The sequence below is a fragment of the Diadema antillarum genome, unplaced genomic scaffold, assembly GCF_040938485.1.
Source record: "Diadema antillarum isolate AM-2024a unplaced genomic scaffold, OU_Dant_1.0 seq00000766_RagTag, whole genome shotgun sequence".
Lineage (NCBI taxonomy): Eukaryota > Metazoa > Echinodermata > Echinoidea > Diadematoida > Diadematidae > Diadema > Diadema antillarum.
This window is the reverse complement of record NW_027271656.1, coordinates 79,070-100,999: the sequence shown is the minus strand read 5'-3', so window position 1 is coordinate 100,999 and position 21,930 is coordinate 79,070. Positions and strand designations below refer to the sequence as shown.

General features: G+C 39.2%; 1 protein-coding gene across 1 annotated transcript in view; it reads right to left on the bottom strand.

Moving 5' to 3' along the window:
* The window catches only part of LOC139738724 (uncharacterized), a 133,746-nt gene that overhangs the window by 58,141 nt on the left and 53,675 nt on the right, over positions 1 to 21,930 (bottom strand). Inside the window, exon 8 of the mRNA XM_071649361.1 lies at positions 1,561 to 1,675. Coding sequence (XP_071505462.1) covers positions 1,561 to 1,675 — 115 coding nt within the window. The remainder of the gene's footprint in view (positions 1 to 1,560; positions 1,676 to 21,930) is intronic.

Genomic DNA, 21,930 nt, shown 5'->3' with positions numbered 1-21,930 from the left:
AAAAGACTGGTATGTGTTTATCAAAATCAGACATTAGCTACGAGACTTGTAGACTGAAAAAAAAAGCAAAAAGAAAACTTTTAGAGTGGAGGGATTTTGCAATTGCTCATTTATTGACCCAGAATGAGACTCGGGATATTGTTTTAGTGTAGACCAATTATAGGAAAGTTGTGACATGATTACATCATCATTTCATCTTGAGGACATATACAGTAACACCAAAAATTTTCAAGTGCATGATAATTTTGTGAATTTTGCGAGGAACCAAGATTCACGAAAGTAAAATGCATGCCAAAGTTGTTGTCTAAATAATGCACTGGATGCTAGAGGCAATTCACGAAAGCTCCATGCCGCAAAAAGGCCATCGGTTCCAATTCACGATAGTTTCATGCCACAAAAATTTCTGGTTTTACAGTATGCACAATTGTGGTTGATATCACTGGTTTCACTTGTGCAACCTAAAAGTTAATGTTTTAGTGTTATTTCGCATCTGATTTTGACAAAGAGTTTCCAGTTTCTGTTTCACTTTATGGTATTTGTCAAATGAGTGGAGTTTAATTTTGCGGGAATCTGCTGAGGAGGAAGTGTCGCGAGGTCGATTTCATTACGAAATCAGTCATTTCGTTGACAACACACACAGCTTATGGCTACCAGTTGTTATTGTTGTTTTTTTTGTCCATCTATATATCACTGAACTGTTGCAAAGCACTTTGTTTCCTAAAAACTTCATTCACAAGACCTACAAAATCCAACATAGCAAGAAAGCAGAACTTGATGTGCCATGGGGGAAAAAAGGTTTTTATGGATGTCACGATATCGAGTACATCTGTGGCACCGATCACATGTTTGGCACTTACCCCTTCCCCTCCCCTCTCCACCACCCCCTCCTCCTCCTCCCCCTTCCCTCATATCACAATACATGATGAGATTGCCACACCTTGCCTTTCATTAGGCAACAAATCAAGTCACTGCAAAAAAGCCACAAAACATTTGGGGAACGCAAAATGCAAATTGGAGGTTTCACTTCTGCATGATTCCACCGATTGCATGTGCGTGCTGAATGATGCTCTTTTCCCCCTACCCTGGAAATTGCATGCAAACCTGAAAGAACAATTTCCTCTTCCAACGTCAAGCTTCCAGAAAATCATTTGACACATTTTGAACAGAGATACAAAAAGCTCGCTCCAAAGGAGTCGGAGCTGGACCTGGTCAAGTGATTTCTGGAAAGAGACTTAGGGGCTAAAAGCTTCATTGGGCGAATTGAATTTCCACGCTCACATCAAACATGTGCGCCAGTCCAGCTGCGAATGACTGGAATTCAGATTAAGGTGGAAAAGTCTCCCAGACACAGATTATGATGCTGAACATCCCCTTCGGCAGAAAAACTTCCAACTTTTTGCCAGCAACTTACGGGCGTTTGTAACGCGATAGCATCTGCTGGAGAGGAGATTTACAGAGCTATCAAACTTTGCATCAAATTGGCAATGCTAACGGTACCCATCAGCACCTTCCCCCCTTTTTCCCTGGCAGCCCTACACCACAGCCTTGTCGAGTATTTACCTCTCGCCGAAGCCAACATGGCAGCTGTATCATCCACGTCTCGAAGAGGCAGGTCAGACCCACTCAGGTTGATGACGAAGTCCCAAGCTCCCATCCGGCACAGCTCTTCAAAGCCCTACAGAGCGAGGAGACACAAAAAAGGAGAGAAAAAACAGAGTAGAGGTAAAAAGTTGGAAAGCACTTAACCTGAAGAAGGCAACATCAACAGTGCTCAGCAACCGCATACTACTGTAGTTTTACTCCAGACAAGATGGTTCCCGTCACTTTGTTGTTGGAGTACATGAGTGTGTCATGTCCCAGTGGTCTCTTTGGGCCTTACCAAAGAAACAATCAGAAAAGAAACAACAGCAAATCTAACTCAGCTGTAATTATATATACCCTGGCGCCTTCATTTCTTGTCTTCAGTTGTGCTTAAAGGAATTATTACTGTCATAAGTTTGTTTTTAGTGAATGTAATAGCTCACACTTTAGTCAGAAAATGCAAGCCATAGCTGTGATCAATACAAATGACAAGAAACTCATTCTGGATACTAAAATCCTGGTGGATCTGTAAGAACATTAATATTAATTGTATCAGCAGAATGATAGAGATCTTGTAAAGAAAGTGTAAAATTAGTGAGCGGTAATACAAAAATGACACAGTACATAACAATACAATATCACAAGATACAAAGCAAAACACAACCAAACAGAACAGTGGGGAGCATCCACGCCAATCCAATCAGGAAATGATTCAGCCAAGCGATGAGGGGCATGTTTCAGAAAGACGTACGGAATTATTGCACGTTGCAGGAACTGCGGGCAGTTTCCATGGCAACGATTTATATGCTCACAGTTGATTGGTAGTTTCCTGAAGGCTACCTCAGCATGATCTACACTTACACCAGCTTACGGTAACTATAAAACTTCATATGACTTGAAACCCCAGGAGATTTATTTTGAGGTGTCCAGAAGGAAGCCATAAAATATGACAAGTTAACTCTCAAATGGTCACAACTTTCTTGACATTCTCTTCTTTTTTTTGGGGGGGGGGGGGGGGTAGGGGGTAGGAAGGGAGTGCCTAGCACACTTGAATGCGCATCACACTTTCAGAGCAACTCAATACTCATCCTAGGAAAATCTAAAATATCACTTAATCACTACATTGCATATTAATCACTACATTGCATATAAATAGTTACAGTGTCAGTCTGTGATGATTCTTGTGGTTTGTGTCTCTAATAGTTTAATTCTATTGCAAGAAACTTTAAGAAATCAATAGGACTCAATCACCGTTTCAGTTTCTGTAAGCTGCGATGCTGATCATTATACGTGCAAGGATGCTTTATATCTTTATCTGACACCAACTGCAAGCAGTAAGCAATTGAGACAACATTCACAGAGCTCTGCACAACATTTTATACTCTTTTGAGATTCAAATACTGTATACGCTATAATTTTCGCGTACATAAATTTTCGCGAATTGCCGCTGTCACACATTTTCGCGAGTGGTTAAATTCGCGATTGGGGGACCAGATAAAATATGAAGTGACAAAGAAAGTGTGAATTTTCAACTTACTAGCGAATAAGAATGAAACTAGTTATACACTGCATGAAAAAAACTTACCAAACTCTGCGAACTAGTAAGTTATAATTCGACATTTTTGAAGTTTTTTTTTAATCGCGCTAGATATCTGACGAGTGGTCCCCTTGCTTCGTTAGTAGACGTGGACGTGCTATGTACGTAAACAAGCTTAGCCAGTGAGTATTGTCTGTTCGGTAAGCCGTGACATGGTATACTAGTACTGAAATGTTCGTATCGTCAAGGCAAGGGATTCATTTTGGAAGATAATATTTTCGCGTGTTGTTAATTTCGCGAATAGCTCCCGACTCGCGAAATTCGCGAAAATAAAACCTCCGCGAAATATATAGCGTATACAGTATACAAAATTTACAGCTAAAATGTCATAGATGCAGTGGAGGCAGATTCCTGGAATAAAACTTGTTGGTCCACCGATGCACTGCAGATGTTTGTCGCTAACTTGTATCATAAGTGAAATCCTTCATTTTGCCAAGTTTTGTACAAAGTAATGATTCATTTTCACATTTGCATCTCCATGGGGACCAATATAAAACGATCAACTTCCTCAATACACCTTGCAATACTTGAATGCTGTGACCTTACCACTTTCCTGTTAATTACTGTTTCAGGACCAGTTTGGAAAGAACCACTCACAAACCTGTTACACTGGTTCATCTGATTTTACAGCCATCTCTAAAAGGTCTTCCATGATGTAAAACACATGACAATCATCTCTGAAAAGGGTTTAATGATGCATTGAATCTGTGACCACTTTGCGCACAAAATTTGATTACTGAGTAATTGTGCCTAAATGTCATGAACTGTACACAAGAAATTTGTTGCGCTAATTATCTTGTCCAGTGACTGTTTCAAATTGACTTTTGACTACATGGTTACACACCAGTATTTGTTGCTAAATTACCACAATTGGTCCATCAAATTCAATACATGTGGATATTTGCATCATTCGCTCAAAAAAGGATAATATTACACTTTTGGTGGTCTGCACTTAACATTGACAAAAAAAGGAGATGAGGACTGTACTTTAAAAAAAATGTTCTCAATGTGAATAACTGTCACATAAACTATGCTGGGGTTAGAACCGAACAACAGCTATCCCCCCAAATGCCGTAAGGGTACTAAATATGAATAATAGGAAGAGAAATTATGTAAAAACAGGGAATCCCTTTAATAATGCAGCTATATGACATTTGTATAAGGATGTCGTGAAGTAGGATATGTGTATATCCCACAAGCAGGCAGAAGGAGGGCTGTATATTTGGCAAGTTGCTTTCCCGAGCATGCCTACTCCTGCAGCGATAGGACTCATCTTAGTTAACAATCATCTGGGGGGAAGCACAGTTTGATCACGCTCCAAGCCGGTTGCCGGGGCAACACAAGATGAGTTGTCATCAGAGATTTGGACTTGCAGACAGAGCAGGAAAGGCGAACTTGGGAGAGTACAATCTTCTCTACTGTCTCGGGCTGAATTTCTTAAAATACGTGCATGGAATTCCTTCCTCGAGACCACAGAGGAGCCTACAAGCACAAGATGTGAAAATCACCCATGTGGGACTAGTACATCACAATTACCTAAAGCAGGCATCCCCGGAGTAGGCCAGACATGTTTGATTGGGCGGTATACGCGATTTGGATCACGCAAATAAACAGCAGCCATGCCTTCGTCAAGTACCCGCAAATTTTTTTTACGCGATGCATCTGGTCATGCTCGCTAATAAATGTGGCTCTCCCCGTTGACGACGACGGGAGTTTAGGATGCCGCGTGGGCAAGGCAACGTCAGCATCGGAATGTGAGTCTTGGCAAGCTAAATGACAGGCTGGAAAATATCCCCATAGATATATGTACATCCTTCGTGATTCCATAAATATTCTAGATGTCATCGCATTTCAGTAAGCACTAACTTCTGACTGATTGATGGATGGTTTTATTTCCAGCCATTTCAAGCTACACCTTTGATGAATCCCTTGAAGAAAAAAAAAAGGAAAAACCCAAAAGGGCTATGGACTACACACTTCTCCTGAAGGAGGGCGGGCTTGGCAAGGTAAAGCGATTCAAACAGATCAGGGGGGGGGGGGGGGAAATGAACATTGCTTTGAGAAATTGAAATTAACAAACACAACATATCTCGAACAGTGGCCTATTTTCTGACATCTTCAAAATTATAACAAAAATATCTATTGTAATTGTGACAAGATTTAATTACACCTAAGACATTAATATTACTGAAAGTAGAATTAATCAGCAAAGAGATCAAAGAGCAATTCTGGCATCGATAAAGAAATAGAATATATTTTGGAATGAAATAGTAGGGAAAGAAGAAACATTAGTGTTATGTCTCCTCTTGTCAGTAATGCCAGGCTGAAATACTTGCTACTCTATGAGATGTAATTGTTTTCTTCTCTAGGCCAGTGAGAAAACTTGCAAACAAAACCATGGAGCTGCCAGGACTAGGGCTAACAATCAAGACTTTGCTCTGAGGCCAGACTAGTGCTGACTGGGTCCATCAACTGATTCAAGCACCATGGCTCAGGACTACACAATGAGAAGACTCATAGCACTTCCACAAACCTCAGTGCACTTCAATATTATCATTTGCACTTTCACCCATTTAGGATGGACTGATTTTGCTACAACATGCATTTCCCATAGACATCTGCCCGAGTATACTTGGGACTCGTTCTCAATGGGTTAAAGTTGTCTCAACCTCATTGCACACCTCCTCCCCCACACCCTGCAAAAATGCAACAAAACAAAGCACATATAATTATGTACAACATAGACAGACATTCACTCACAACCAAACTCACCAGTATATATGGAGAAAAAAAAAATTCACAATGACAGCATTCGATCGAGGGAAGCAAAATTACAGGAAACTAAGTTCCAATGATTCACGCAAATTTGATGATACACGATAAGAATGAGAGTAGTCCACAACAGGAAAGTGTGTGAACCCTCTTCGCATCAACTACATTCAGATATCACTGACATCTCATGTGCTGTAGGTACATGTGGCAATGTAAGCCTTAAATGGGTCTCAAAAATAAGTGACACAAAATTGAAATGGGTGAAACGATTAGAAGTGCCAAGTCACGTCCAGAGTGCTGGAGTTCCAGCAAACATGGCATGGCAGGAAATTCTGAATATAAGGGTCTAGCAGGCACGTTCTCTGAAGCGTCCTGACTAAGTCAGGCTTTTAAGTGCATTTAAATCTAAAAATTTTCTGAGGCAGAATCATGGTCCTAAACGTGTTTGAGGCATTTTCAGGCCATAGATAAATGCAACCGTGTTATTCAAACGCGTTCAGAAATGCCGATTTGAAATGCCATTCAAAGGGTAATTTGAAATGCGTTTGAGACCATGATCGCCTTTCTGTAGGCAGATAAACGCAATGCCATTTTGGGACGCATTTCTCCGAGCTGCTAAGGTCAACTTCCAACATACTGTGCACGCCATTGGCTACAAAAAAAGTGCGTGTCTCAGTTGACTTCTACAACCCAGGTTGAATGGCGCAAAGCAGCTCCGCAGTGACAACATTCAAATTGCCACTGATGTTTAGATAAACGTGGCACCCCGAGAATCGCGTTTTAAACCATGATCATAATTGCTATTTGAAAATGCGTTTTGAAATGTGGTTATCTCTCTCTAGTTAGATAAACGCAGCCTTCATGAGATATCCTGAGGCAGCATCTTCAAACTTGCTCATGCCACATAAAGCCACACAGAAAAGAAGAAAGATGCAAAACAAACTTCCAACTCGGATTTGAAACACAAGGTAACGTTTATAGAAAAAGATACTTACAAACATCCTAACATCAGACAATGAAGCGATCAAACGTGTGAATTATAAGATGCAGTTTTCTGTTTCTTACAGAACATCTTACATTGCACTTGTATCACTCCCGCTTGGAACTCCAAGACGTTCATTATGAGAACAGTAATGTTATACAGTTGTATAACAAGGTGAACATTTTTATTTTCAAACTGCTCTTGGCACTTGGGCAAATTGTAGTTTTCTCACAGAAGTTGAAGCCTCTGTATGAAAAATGAGAGAATCCAGTCCCCCCCCCCCCCCACCACAAAATGAAGGAAAACTTGCACTCTTCTTTCATTACCCCATAACTTCGTGAAGCCATCAATTTCTCGCAGACATCACCGATGTAAAACCACACTGTGGCTTTAAAGCAAGCAGACTGACTAAACATGTTTTGATGTGGATGCACATACATGTAATTCAATGGGTGCCTCCTACTTCAGCCCTTGGTAAGTTTGCCAGGGTGCTAAAGCCTTGTTTTTTTGTTTTCTCTCACAAGGTTTTGACTGACGCAGGGGCCATTCACCTTGCCTTTCAGAAAATGTGACACAAGAGAATCTGTGACTGATACAATGTATGTCAGAGAAAGTTGCGGGGCAAATTACTGTGCTGCAAGCCACCTGCAACACTGTGACACACATCGTAGACTGCTGCAGCGCAAGTTTTCAAAGTTTACCTGAAGTTTGCAGAAACATTTTTGCATTGAGACTGCTCACTGCAGAAAAAAAAAAATGGGATGATTTTCGAGTGACTTCTACTTGAGGCTAGGATTCCTCCCCTATGGCAACCAAAAAAGGCGCAGCTTGTCACCCATGATATTGATGCATCATAGCCATGTCTGCATTCAGCAGAACTTGCAATGCAATGTAATTCAAAGCTCTCTTAATGTTGTGACACAATGTCAATAAAAACCACAGAATGTTGTTAGATTTTCTAACGACGATGGGCTTTCAATGGCTTTCTGGAGTCACATCGGCAAACTGACATGAGTTAACGAGTTTTCCACGAATTTCCCAATCAGAAATGCACTGAATGGGCAAAACATTTCCGTCCATTCTAATGAAACACCTCAATACATGAGGGCAATCGATTATATTACAGCTGCATTATACTCTGACTGGCATACTAAAAGTAACTGCTATAAATCAAATGATTTCCTTTAAATGGGAAGAATCATGGAGTGAAAAAAAACAAGAATTCCTGCAGATGATCAGGCTATTTGAATGAACACATGACATACAGATCCTGCATATTAAACCTGCCTTTAGTGCCTGCCATTGAGCAGCATGTGACAGCAATGGTATCGCACGAAAATGAGCTTCAGCAGGTTTAAGGTAAAACATAGTTTCCATATGCCTGTAGAATACTGTCAAATTTTGCTCTAAAATAGACATTCATGGAGGCTTATATGCAGAAAGAATGTGTGAAATAATGCCATGATAATACGATTTCAGTTGAGTAGCAACGGAAATGTGAAATATTAGCAAAGAAGCTACACCAACAGCACTGCAATCTCAGAATGTATCCAATTGTGGTTGCCATGTAGGCCTAATGTTTTATGATCAATTATCGATAATCAACAAAGTGGGCAATAGCAGTAGCAATTGAACTTCACACTAGAGTGAATCATATGGATCTTGTCGGAAAATACGATGGCTAAGGCAAGATCGATCATCACGAAACGTTCTATCTACCCACTACTGAATGGGGCGGGCTCTTCAGGAATAACACAGACTTTCTTTTATTTCACACTTTTGTACTTAAAATACTCCACAACAACTCATTATCCTGTCAAATCGCATCAGCCAAAAACAAAAACAAAAAAAAAAATCCCAGAGAATCTCTATTGGGTTATACATGCATATACCAAGTTTAAAAAATAATAATAATAATCCTACAGGCATTGCACAAATAATGAGGGAAATAGTAAAATTTTGAAGTGTTGCCCTTGACTTTTAACCCCTGACCTTTGACCCCATGAACCAAAAATTCCCTATATAATCACTGCCAGTCAGCACATGCAAATATACTATGTTCCATGAAGATACCTTGAACCATTCTAAGATATGAAGAAAGAAATAAAATTTTAACATTTTTACTCGACCTTTTGACCTTTGACCTCATGACCCCAAACTTTCACCAGAGAATCTTAATTGGGTAATACATGTATACACTAAGTTTCAAGAAAATATCTTCAGGCATTGCATAGGTATGGGGGAAATAGTGAAATTTTGAGCATTTGACCTTTACCTTTTGACCTATGACCTTGAGCACATGCACCCAAAAGTTGATAGGCACAACTTCACCCCCTAATACACACACATGCCAAGTTCCATTAGGATACCTCAAAAGGTTTTTCAGTTACGCTGTCCACAAAATTCATTACGGACGGATGGAAGGACAGACGGAAGGACGGACGGAAGGACGGACAACCCGAAAACATAATGCCTCCAGCACCACTTCGTGGCGGAGGCATAAAAAACCATGGAGGTGGGTTTCCCACCTCCCTGCTCAAACAAGATTTTGGAAGGGGGCACCAAGAGTCACGTGGCCATAAAAAATGTTGTGTCAAGACACGTATGCTATGCTGGATGTTGCATCCTCTAAGAAATGATGAAATTGGTATTCATTCTGCTGAATTCTCCATACGTACACTGCCTCTCTAGTGTAACTGTATTCCTGTGATTGCAATATCAATCATCACTTTGTACCAGTAGAGACAGACAGGTCAGGTTCAGTAGACTATTTGTACACTGTCCTGGCATTACACTGCAGCCTACTCTGCCCCTTAGTCTAGGTTTTCAGTGTGCAAACGTTTTCTTTCTTGTTCTATCTTCTCCCCTCCATCTCTCTCCATCTGTCTGCCAATTTTTACTGGACATAGTTTTGATATGGGGTGAGTTTAACTATAAACCTTCTGAGACACAATCATGATCCTAACACATTTGAGGCATTTTTGGGTGATAGATAAATGCAACCGTGTTTTCAGACACATTCAGAAATATTGATTTGAAATGCCATGCACAGGGTGATTTGAAAGGCATTTGAGACTACGATCGCCTTTCTGCGAGTAGGTAACGGCAATGCCATTTTGGAAAGCATTTCCCTGATCTGCCAAGGTCAACTTCCAGTACATTGTACATGTTGTCAGTTACAAAAAAAGTGCTTGCCTCAGTTGACCTCTAATTCCGGGTTGAAGGGTGGAAAGCAGCTCCACAGTGACAACACTCAAATTGCCGCTATATGATGCTTAGATAAATGCGGCAGCCCGAGAATCACGCTTCAAACCACATTCGTAAACGCCAGTCCAAACGCATCGGGAAACATGATTCTCTCTCGAGTTAAAATAAATGCAGCTATGGTTTCATGACCTATGAATGTTGGGTCCCTGCTGGGCTCCATAACACCATTAACTGTAGAAGAAGCCACCAAGGAGTGAATAATCAACACACTTGAAAGAGGAATTCAACCAACTGAGACGGCTGCATCTAATGCAGAATATGAAACACACATGAAAACAAGAACAACTTGATCTGAGAATATTTAAGAACTCAGACGGTCACTAAAACAAAAACATCATATCACACAGCATCTAACAGTAAACATCTGTCAAATAATCATCTCATTTACAAGGAAATAATAACTGTATCAAAACTGCAAATCAATGCATGGTAAAGTCTCCCTTTAGAAGGACTACATTCCAAGAATACTTGCTAGAAAAGGCTTGCGCCAAAGTGAGAGAGAAAGGAGAGAGAGAAGATACATACATTCAGCTCAATGTTGTCACATTCATGCATAATAAAACAGAAATATGATCCAGTCACTCCTTCCACATTTCCAGGACTGTTGCCGACGAGCACCCTTCCCGTGTAATGGGATCGGAACTGACGCAAACATGTTGACAGTTATTAGAATTGATCGTCGCAAGTGGATTATCTCAGAGCATGAATGTTTTCTCAGCACGCCATGGTCTGAGCCAAGAATGCGCCCGTAAAACGTATATCTGGAAATCCATTCTCCCCGCTCAGAAGTTACTGCTTACACGTCTAGATGACAAATATAAGAAATGCAGGAGGAATTTTGGGGCAATTATTTTGACAATTGTTCCCGCTCCTCCATCTCCCCATCTCACATCCCTCCCTCCCTCCCTCCCCTGCCTCCACAGCCCTGGTGATCCTGCAAAGCCAACTGACACGAGTATGAAGAGCATTTCTCATTCTTCTTGACAAGTTCTTAACCGAGTGTATCTTGTGGATTCCTACTAAACTCGGATGTAGAGAATGTTGCAATGTGAGCGTGTGGTGTATGCAAGTGTGTGTGTGTGTGTGTGTGTGTGTGTGTGTGTGTGTGTGTGTGTGTGCGGACAGACAAACAGAGAGAAGCATCTTCTTGCGTATATTATCTTCCCCCTCTCTCTCTGGGTTTACTCCTTTGAGAATGTGTCACAGCGCAGCAGGGAATCTACTTCCCACTGTGAATACCTCCCAATCCAAGCAGCTTGATCCCAGACATTCTCTACTCCAGTCATGGCAATGTTACATGAAGAACAGTCAATAAAATGTGAGTAGATGGAAGCTGACATTGTACCATACTCCGCTGTCAGGTCAAAGAGACACATATATACATACATTGTATATATATATATATTTATTTATTTATTCATAGGTATAGCAAAGGAGATATACCTCCTCAGTATAACCTTTTCACTTTCAACCCCTTCATTCATTCATTATTTGTTTGGGGTTACCTGTGTACAATACTAGTGCCAGAGTTATGTGCCTCTTGATACAAGTACGGAGGACAAATTACTTAAAGGACAAGTTCACCTTCATAAACATAAGGATTGAGAGAATGTAGCAATATTAGCAGAACACATCATTGAAAGTTTGAGGAAAATCAGACAATCCGTTCAAAAGTTATGAATTTTTGAAGTTTTTGTGCAGTACCCGCTGGATGAGAAGACTACTGCAGTGTATGAATAACTTAGATGTCACATGCGTACAACAATACAAGGAAAATATAAAGAGAATTTCACAAAATTCCATCTTTTGAAAAAAGTACACATTCCCCTGACTCGTTACTGATAAATGTTATGGGTAATATTATTCCCCCTGCCTTTAGAAAGAGGCAAGTCAATTGCTCTTTTATTATGCGAAAAAGTGAAAATATGTTGAATTTTCTTTTATATTTTCTTCATACTGTTGTACGCATATGACTCACAAGCTGTAGTAGTCTCCTCATCCAGCGGTTCCAACACAAAAATTTAAAAAATTCATAACTTTTGCATCGATTGTCCAATTTTCCTCAAACTTTCACTGATGTGTTCTACTAATATTGTTGCATTTTCTCAATCCTTATGTTTATGAAGGTGAACTTGTCCTTTAATTATTACTTACATCCTGTGTTTAAAATTCATGAGGTGTTACAGCTAAAAACAGAGTTTTTTCCCCTTTGAAACATAGCCAGTGTTTTTACAAATGTATGGATAAGAATGATTCTTGACACAAGCGATCATAACATACAAAGCACCATCACACTACCCTACACTGAGTTATGTTTAGTGTGTGTGTGTGTAAAATTGGATTATGAAAAGAATCGTTATCACACCCTAATTCTACACTACCACAAGATGTAAAATTTGATAGTTTACGAGTGCTGAAAAAGTGAATAACTACTTGCATCCTTTCGAGGTTTCCTCAATGACTTGTAATTTCTCTTTCTATAGCCAATTGGTTTGCTATGATGCATGGCAATAGTGTCACGAATTGGCTAGTCACATCTAGCTACACTTAGCGTTAGCAAACAGCGCTATTTGACTACTACTAGCTTCTACGAGATGCGAGAAGTGATAAATGACTTCTGTTTTGGTTCTGTCATGTTATGGATGACACATAAATCTCTTGGACTTTGTCACTTGTATGTGTTTTACAGCTCTTGACTGCTACTTTTGAAATTGCTACACATCTCTTTGACAGAACACAAAGATTTCTCCAATGAATTGCAGACTATGTAATCACATTCTATTTGGGTTTTTTTATTCAATCCTTTTTTTTTTGTTAGTCAAGAAATGTATCTCAGAACGATTTCTGACATTTTTGGTATTAAAATGATTCTCCAGTTGTTGATATTAGTGGGATATCTTAACTGTTCTTTAATGTGTCTGTTCCAAATCTTCATTACTCCCCCCCCCAAAAAAAAGAAGAGAATTCACAGCAAAATCACTTTTTTTCTTTAAGTGAAACATTTGATCTGTCATCTAAATGCTTGCTGTCAAACAAGCAATAGTCATTGTGAAATTAAATCTTACTAATGTTTGAAATTGGAGACATAAAGGACACATGACATATCACCAGTGCAGTTTACGAAGGTAATGAACAGTCAATTCATTTTCTGAAACATTTTGATCATCACGCCATCCACTGCCAAATGTCAGTCTTCAAGACAAATGACTTCATTTCCCAGTTCTAACTGATGAGGCAAAAACAGACAGATGATTGCTGAGAGTATGTCTCATGAAAAGATGATTTATGGTGGAGAGCATCGTTGGGGGATGCAGGCTTCTAGGCAGTCTGGAGTAAGCTACTCGGGAAATTCTCTGGATTCTCATCACCAACAATGGCAGAGAAGATTCTCACAGTAGCTCCTCTCCCCCTCCCCCCCCCCCCCATTTTTTTTCGGTAAAAATAAATGATTAAAAAAACCCCCAAAGCTGTTCAATGAAAACCCCATTCCACAGTAAAGGAATGGTACAGTATTGGTGGAGATGAAAATTGGGCTTTAACTTTTTTTGCGAGATACCAAGAAAACACTTATGAAATCGTACGGAGCATACCATTTTAAGAGGAATTCAAAGTTTATTTGATAAAAATCGGGTTTGGAATAGCTGAAACATCCAAAAACAAAGTAAAACAAAACGATCGTAATAAAATGTGGGTCCCATACTTTATTAGGATCGCTCTGTTTTGGATATCTCGGCCATTTCAAAACCAATTTTCATCAAATAAACATTGAATCCCTCTTGGAATTACATGCTCTTTCATATTTCATAAGAGGTTTCTCACTATCTCATCAAAAAATGATAAAACCCTTAAGTTAAGTCTCAACCAAAACTATGCGATCCCTAGTCTTACAGAGAGTAAACTCATACAAACAGACCAGTAAAAATTACATCAATATTGAACAAGACATGATAAAGTAATGTTTTGCTTTTTTTCTTCAAAGTTTCATACATCATATTTTTATGATCAGTAGTCCTGGTCGCAAATCTGCAATTAATGATATTGGAAAATCGATAATTCTTGTGTGTGGACACATAAAAAATGTTAACTCTCGTGAAGTGCATTGCAACGTGCAATTGGTCCAACTTGATACTGTTTGAAAACTCTCGCAGTAATTAACCCTTCGCAGCATGTGCGAGTGGCACACGAAGAAACTGTCAATTTTTTAAATCCCATAATGCACCTTGCCACACTAGTTCTGCACACCTGGGCACCAAGGGTCACACTCCAGTTATCATTTAGGCATGCAATGGACTTCATTTGCAGTTTGGTGACTTTTTTTTCACATGTGAAAGGGGGCAATATTTGTCTCCCGATGCAAAAACAGATAACTGGTGAGTGGGAGAGTGGTTAAAGGAAACGAAAACCCAAATGTAAACGTGGATTGACAAAAATCACCAATGTTAGTAGAACACATCAGAGAAAGTTTGTTGAAAATCATACTATTGATTCAAAAGTTATGAATTTTGACAGTTTTGGTGGCATCATTGCCGGAATAGAAGACTACCACAGTTCAGGATGTCATGCATGGACAACAATAATATTGGGGGGAATTTTGAAAAAAAAAAATTGTGTCTGATCAAACTACAGCATTCATACAGTAAAGTAATGGTCTTCTCACTTTCTCTTGCTATTCAAATCTAAGGTCTGTGAGCATACACTGGCATATTTGGGTGATTATGCCCATCTGGAGTTATTAACACCCACACACAGATCCACAGAACCTGACATAGATTACTAATGACGTTGTGAAAGAGTGAGTTACAATTCATGAAGAGAAAGTTATTCACACAAATGCAAATAGATTGTCTTGAGGCTGCCAAAAAGATAACAAAAACAACCAAATGTCTCCGTGCCAAACAAGCATGAAAGCAGCAGAGTTAATAAGTGTGAAAGGAGGCTGAGCCTGAAGGCCAACTACAAATTGGTTCTACCAAAAATATCACACAAGGCGCATTCCCACAGTAAGAGCGAGATTTGGATCGCAATTCGAATTGCAATCCAAATCTCGCTTTATAGATCGCTGTTCGAAGAAGATGAACATTTTGTTGAATGATCAATATGGAAACATCAATGCTTCTTTGGCAGGGGTTCACATGATAACCTCCAAATCTCACTAACCCACTGGAGTGGAACGCCTGTGACCTTAACCTGACCCCCACGCACTGAAGATACCAAGCGTGTAACACAATTGTGTGTGCCGTGTGCGTTCGTGCATTGCAGGTCATTCAACGCATCCCTGTGGGCCTGGACACTCACACACACACATACACACACAAACACACACAAATCATCATCATCATCATCATCATCAACATACATTGTATACTATGCTCTCTGCCAACTTATTTACATCATACGTGTGGTAGCACACTGCAGTGGGTAGCGAAAAGAGCTGATGCATTGTGGGCCTAAAAACATTGATGATCAAATCGTGTTTCCTACGAGACTTAACACCAGACAATCATCGAGATTATTTGGGAAAAACTGCACAAATAAGAAGATTTGGATCGTAACCAGAATCGCGATCTGAATCACAAATTTTCAGCTTACCAGGCATTTAGACATCATATTATTCAGATTTAGATAGCAATCCAAACATCAACATTTGGATCGCGATCCACATCTCACTCCTACCATGCCATGTGAACACCTCTGTAAGTTGCTATTATCCCCAGTCTTGATTTCATTTACTTCTACCTGGTCTTTGGTTAGTTTTGCATTTTTTTTTTCCAACTTGATGAGAAAACGTGATCAAGAATATCTTGGATTGCACAAATCTCTTTTTTCATGCTAACAAAAGAAGTCCCTTCAAGGCTAGGGTAATCTTTGGAATGATGGAAGATTGCTGTTTTGCAGCCAAGATTTTGGCCAGGCTTTGTTTTAAATCCACTGATGCATTTTAATGAAGAAGGTAAGAATAATTTGAAGAGTTTATAAAATATGTATGACGGACGCTGAAAATCAGATTAAAACAGCTCAACTAATCCTCTCTGGCTGCATTTAAGCTGTTTGCGTTTATATGTATCTTTATTCTTTCAGTTGCAATAGTTGAGATGATACACAGTTTCTATGCATCCATAGTACTCGTATGAGTCCTCAGATAAAATCTGTTCAACTTTAAAGGGGAGCTTGGGGCTAAGAAGACTTTTGTGTACCTGATTCTGCTTTATAAGAACAATTAGATATTTAAAGAATGACTTTAATTCCTGTGAAGAGAAAAACAAGAGAGAAATGATGCTATTTAAGGACTGAATCACATACATGAATTCTGTGCGTGACTCTCATCTGTTGATACATTTTTATGATGCCTGCATGTTCAGTGGTTATTGCTTTATTTATCGTTGGGTCAACCGAATATATACTGTATAAGGGAGTTTTTTCTTCAGGATAGAAATGCTGTCACAGGACAGCAAGTTTAGCAATCAAGCTTGCATAAACTACCATCTTATCTCTTCACACTTTTGCACCGATGATGTAAGCAAAATGTATTATTAAAAAATAAAATGTTATGGCCTATATTTCTCATTTGTCTATCTCAGACTTTCATCTGTGCATAATATATATGAATATGAATTAAGATGGGTGGGTCATTTTGGCAGCCTATGTAAATTGCTGATTTTGTTGATGACTGAGCAATTGTGGCGGTCCTGACAAACAGACACCAAAAATAATGTGTGGGACTGTAAAGTAAAAAAAAAAATAATAATAATAATAATACAACCTCAACAGATATATGGATTTAAAAAAAAAAAATCCAATGTATCCTTGAATGCATGAAATATGAACAATTCTAAACAACATTATAGATATTGATATCAATGTATACTTCTACAAATCAACTTCAAGAGGAAATGTTCATGGGAATGGCTTGATTATCAATACCATCGATAGCTACGACTAATACTTTCTGCCTTCACTTGGCTGCAAATATTTGAAGGTGACAAGACATCTCTGTCTTAATATTTCCTTTGTGTCTTTTATTTTTTGCCTCTTTCGAATATGGCCATCAAAAAAAAAGGAAAAAAAAAAGGCACGGTCTATAAAGAGCAAGGTGCAAATAGCTGGTAGATAGGTTCTATTTTCTGATTGGCCCTGATCACGTATTTGTGTTCGAAATAGGAAGGGAAGACAGCATAGAGTCAATCTATATCTATTCTAAGAAATGTAATCTATATCTATTTCAAGAAATCAAATCTATTCAAAGAAACCAAGGGAAGACAGCATTGAGGGCAATCTATATCTATTCCAAGAAATCCCAAGAAACGCGACTGGCTAAACATCTGAAGCCATTACACAGTTGGCCCAGTGAAATGATTTCTTTCTGTTTCACAGATTCTTGGGTTGCGTTTATCAACTTTCTAATGTTTAAAATGCTTTTTCGATACCCACTATCAAAACGCACTTGCAAACGCCTTTCGGATCGCATTTCTGGAGTTGTTGCTTTTATCAACTCTGTCATGAGTTGATTGGAGGGTCTTGTCACTGCGCAGCTCTATTGCGCAGTTTGACCTGAGGAGCGGAGATGTGTAATTGGCAGTGGTTGGCATGGGCAGGTTTGAGCCATAAACACATTTCAAAAAGATTTCGCATTTATCATCTCCATAGAAACTCGTTTCTGGCTCATATGCATTTGCGATCACACTTTTTTGGCATTTCAAAAATGTGTTTCTAACCCCCCAAAATCAAAACAGCTTTGCGTTTATCAACTGCCCAAATCTCCCTGAAAGTTGTTTGAAAACCTAAATTCTATGCCAAAAGTGAGTTGATAAATGCACCCACGAAGAGAAATGTAGAGAATGTGTGACTACCCACCGAACTTCTGTGGAAATGGTCACATGGTCTGAGAGGACTGTGCATTTGGATGTATGTAGTATCAAATGTACATACTCACTCTTTTACATTTGTACCACAAAGTGACAGTGGTTAAAGGTCCACTTTACCTTTAGGAGCAGTGATTTAAAAAATGTTAAAGATATCACTTTTGATGCATATGTGTAGGTCAGTTATAACACAAAACATCCTACCATATATCTTTTTTTTTGCAATAAAGCCTAAAACATAATGAGATATCACTATTTTTCTCATTAAACATAACTGTAGATGGTTTAGTCTGGAAACATGTTTATTATAACTATTATTCACATTTTGTATATTTAACAATATTCAACATCGATTATACTGGATCAAATTTTTACAGTGGTTGTTTCTATCCCTAACTCACATTTTAGAACTATTTTGAAGCACTAATGTTGGGTTTTTGTTTCCTCTGCAAATGGTAAATTATGCCTTTAATAGGTCTGGTGCAATCCACACATAAAAACAAGAGCCAAAATTTACTTCTACAGTACTCTCCTGCGAAGGAGCGTTATACACTGCCCATCGTCGTGATCGATAACAGAGCACTCCCCTGAAATTCTCCCCAGTCTTTTCAGCTCCAGCACGAGCTCCTTCTGAAATGACGTGCATGTTTTCAGGAGTCAAAAGACATGATTTTCCCCCTCAGCAGTTGCTAGGTGAACTACTCAAGGAAAGAGGGGGGGGGGGGGGGGGGGGATTGTGTGCTGCACACCAGTTGCCTTGCAGTCATGCGTGTGCATGTACCATTGATATGTTACCTTGCCATTCTACCTGACCTGCTTCTTCAGTGGTTCCCTTCGATCTTTTTCTAATCACGAAAATCAGCAGAATACACATTACGTGGGTTAGCTGAAGTCAAGCATGTGTTAAAGGGACACAACTCTTCTTTTGTCCATAATGATGATCATACTGATCTAGTGATATTGATGATAACAATTATTATCATCATTATCATAGTTACAATATCAATACTTGAGTTTGCAGTGATACTCTTTAAAGCACTCTCAGGATTAAGCATTTAATCAGAATGGAAAATGGCGTTGCAGAAATTGTATATTATCATCATTATCATTATCATATGTAACAGAATGCCTCCGAGCTGTGGTAATCTGTCACGGAATTCATACAAGCCAGGATCTCTTCCCACTGGCAAAGCATTACAAGTGTGCAAATTTGCAGGTTTAAAATCTATTAATGTGTGAGCAGGATGGGAATTACAAAAAAGAAGAAGAAGAAAAAAACAGAAACGGTCCTACCAAGTTACAGTTGGGATTTAGATCAAGGTAGGAAAGGGCATGAGAAGAAGACAGAAGACACGGTACACTAATAATTGAGGGGCTGGGGAATAGGGAAAATATTAGGCAGAAGATTGCATGACCGAAAGATTCTGGACCCATGCTCTAAGGAGAGTATTCACAGATGCACGTATCTGTGATGGACACGGTCTCGACAGGGGCTTAGGGATGAGAGCGGTAATCTGGGATGATTGCCATGCATCTCATCGTTGGGGGTGGCTGGGATGCTGTCCCACGAGATGGGAGGGTATGATCAAACAACCTACAGCTTTAAAGGGATGGTACATCAGACGACACAAGGACTGAGACTGTTTAAACTGAGGTCATGTAAAGAACAACAGTCAAGCAAATGTTAACATTTTTTGGTTAAAAACTGGAAATACAGTTCAAGCAGGGTAAATCAAAGCAAAATTAGACTTTGAGAGGAAGGAATAGAATTTGATATGAACTTTTAATTGGACTGTAATGGAAAATTACACATGTACAGTATACATTGATTAGAAAGACTATTGAACACCATGATCTGTGATTGATGCTGATAGCATAGGCCTATTGTGATGTCACAAACTTCTTTGAGATGGGCTGTATAATCATACAAGTATCATCTCTTCATGAGGAAGCCACAACTTTTTTCTTGAAAATGGATATTATATCTATTTCTTATTTCATCACTGTGGTTCTTGGTCAAGAATTCAACCACTCTGGAAATTATCATGGAAGCTGATTCCAATTCATGAAATATCATACTCGCAAAAAAGATGGCATATACAGACAGTAATTGAGACACTGAAGTCAAACCATTGGTTTAGTTCTCCAAAAAGATGCAAGAAACATAAAAATGTTAATACTGGCACAAGTCTGGCAGCCACCCACTGGTGCCACGGCCAAAAATACTTCACATGCAGCCTCAGCTCACGGCACAGGGTGGGGGTTAAATGTCCAGCACTGAATTAAACTCCCATCTCTTGTATCCATAATGAACTTCTTGGCCAGATACTAACGAGGCCAGATTCGTGCAATCAACACCCTCGCCGAGAATGCATGGCACGGCCAGGCAAAAAAAATCGATGATGAAGGTGTGAAGGAGCCTCCGTAGAGGAGAGGTGGGCGGCGAGTGCAACACACGATCTGTATCAACAGGTCGCTGTATTTACTTTCCCTTTCAAAATACTCTTCCTTAGATTTCATACTGGTTCGACCGTTGAGGGAAGACAGTGCAAGATGGCATTACAGTTGCACTGTCTCAGCCCCACTGGCTTTCTTTGACCTGTTAGAATAATGGACTGTGGGTGGCTGATTTACCATGCTGCATTCATCATCTGACTGTGCATATCTTTGTTTGACACTGTTAAAAAAGGATCAATATTGGTGCAATTCCAACACATATTTTCTGAGGAGCAAGATTTGACCAACTGTTGTTGCTCTTGTTTGCGCCTTTGAGCAATATATCTTTAAAATAAAAATAAGTTAAATCCCAGCAGCAACAACAAAAACAAAGAAACAAAATAGAATCAATGGCAACAACCAGTCATGGACAATTCCCTAAGCCACTGCAATAACAATTTTACACAGTTCATATTGATACAAAGAGCCAGAGATCTGAAGTACCACAGAAAAAAACAACCAAACACTGAAAGTGAAATGACTACTTGCACTTATTTGTTAAATACCGGATGAATTTCAGCTACTTGTACGTGAGATGTTTCTTGCCATCAAAAATACCTGTTTATGAAGCACAGGAGAGTATACTATTAGGTAAATGTGAGAGAGAGTCAGTGACACCACTCAGGAACTCCTCTGTATGGGGGAAGCTGTGGCTGCATCTCAAGCACACCATGATGGGCAGCTGAACTTGATGTCATTTCAGTAACAGCTTTTGAGTCCTTTGAGCAATGCCCAAATCATCACTGCATCTCAAGATTGCTGTTTGCTATATCTTGAGCCAGCAAAGTAGCATCACGGGACACCTTATGGTCCTCCGTACATCAGCGAAAGAGAGTCGTACACATCTTTAAATTGCCTTTGTATCGTACTCGAGTTCCTCTGGGATTAAGTATGTTGTTGAGTCCTCTGCGCAAAAGGTGTTATTTGTTTTTGTGAGAAATATTTGAAGAAAAGGACTAGGAACCTTCTATGAAAACAGTGAGAAGCAGTCACTGTGAAGTTGATATTTGTCAAGATAAGGGAGTTGTTCTAAAAATAATGACCACTTGACTATAACAAGCATAAATATGGCATTGATGGTACAATGTAATTGCAGCAGAAATGCCTTGTGTGAAATCATTATGTGGGCGATTTCTCATTCATTTTATAATTTGTAAAAAGAAATAAAAAATGTCTTCTGTGATTTTGCTCAAAACAAATATAAAAATGCATTCCCAGTAAACGAAACAATAAATAGCCTCGGCATTCTTTGGGGTGGGAGGCATCAAAATAAGTGTATTTTTACAAATATTTTCACTATCAAATCAATCATAGTGGTAAAGTAATAACAGTAAGATTTCATTTAGACTTCATATTGTGAGAGAGACCAAATGTAA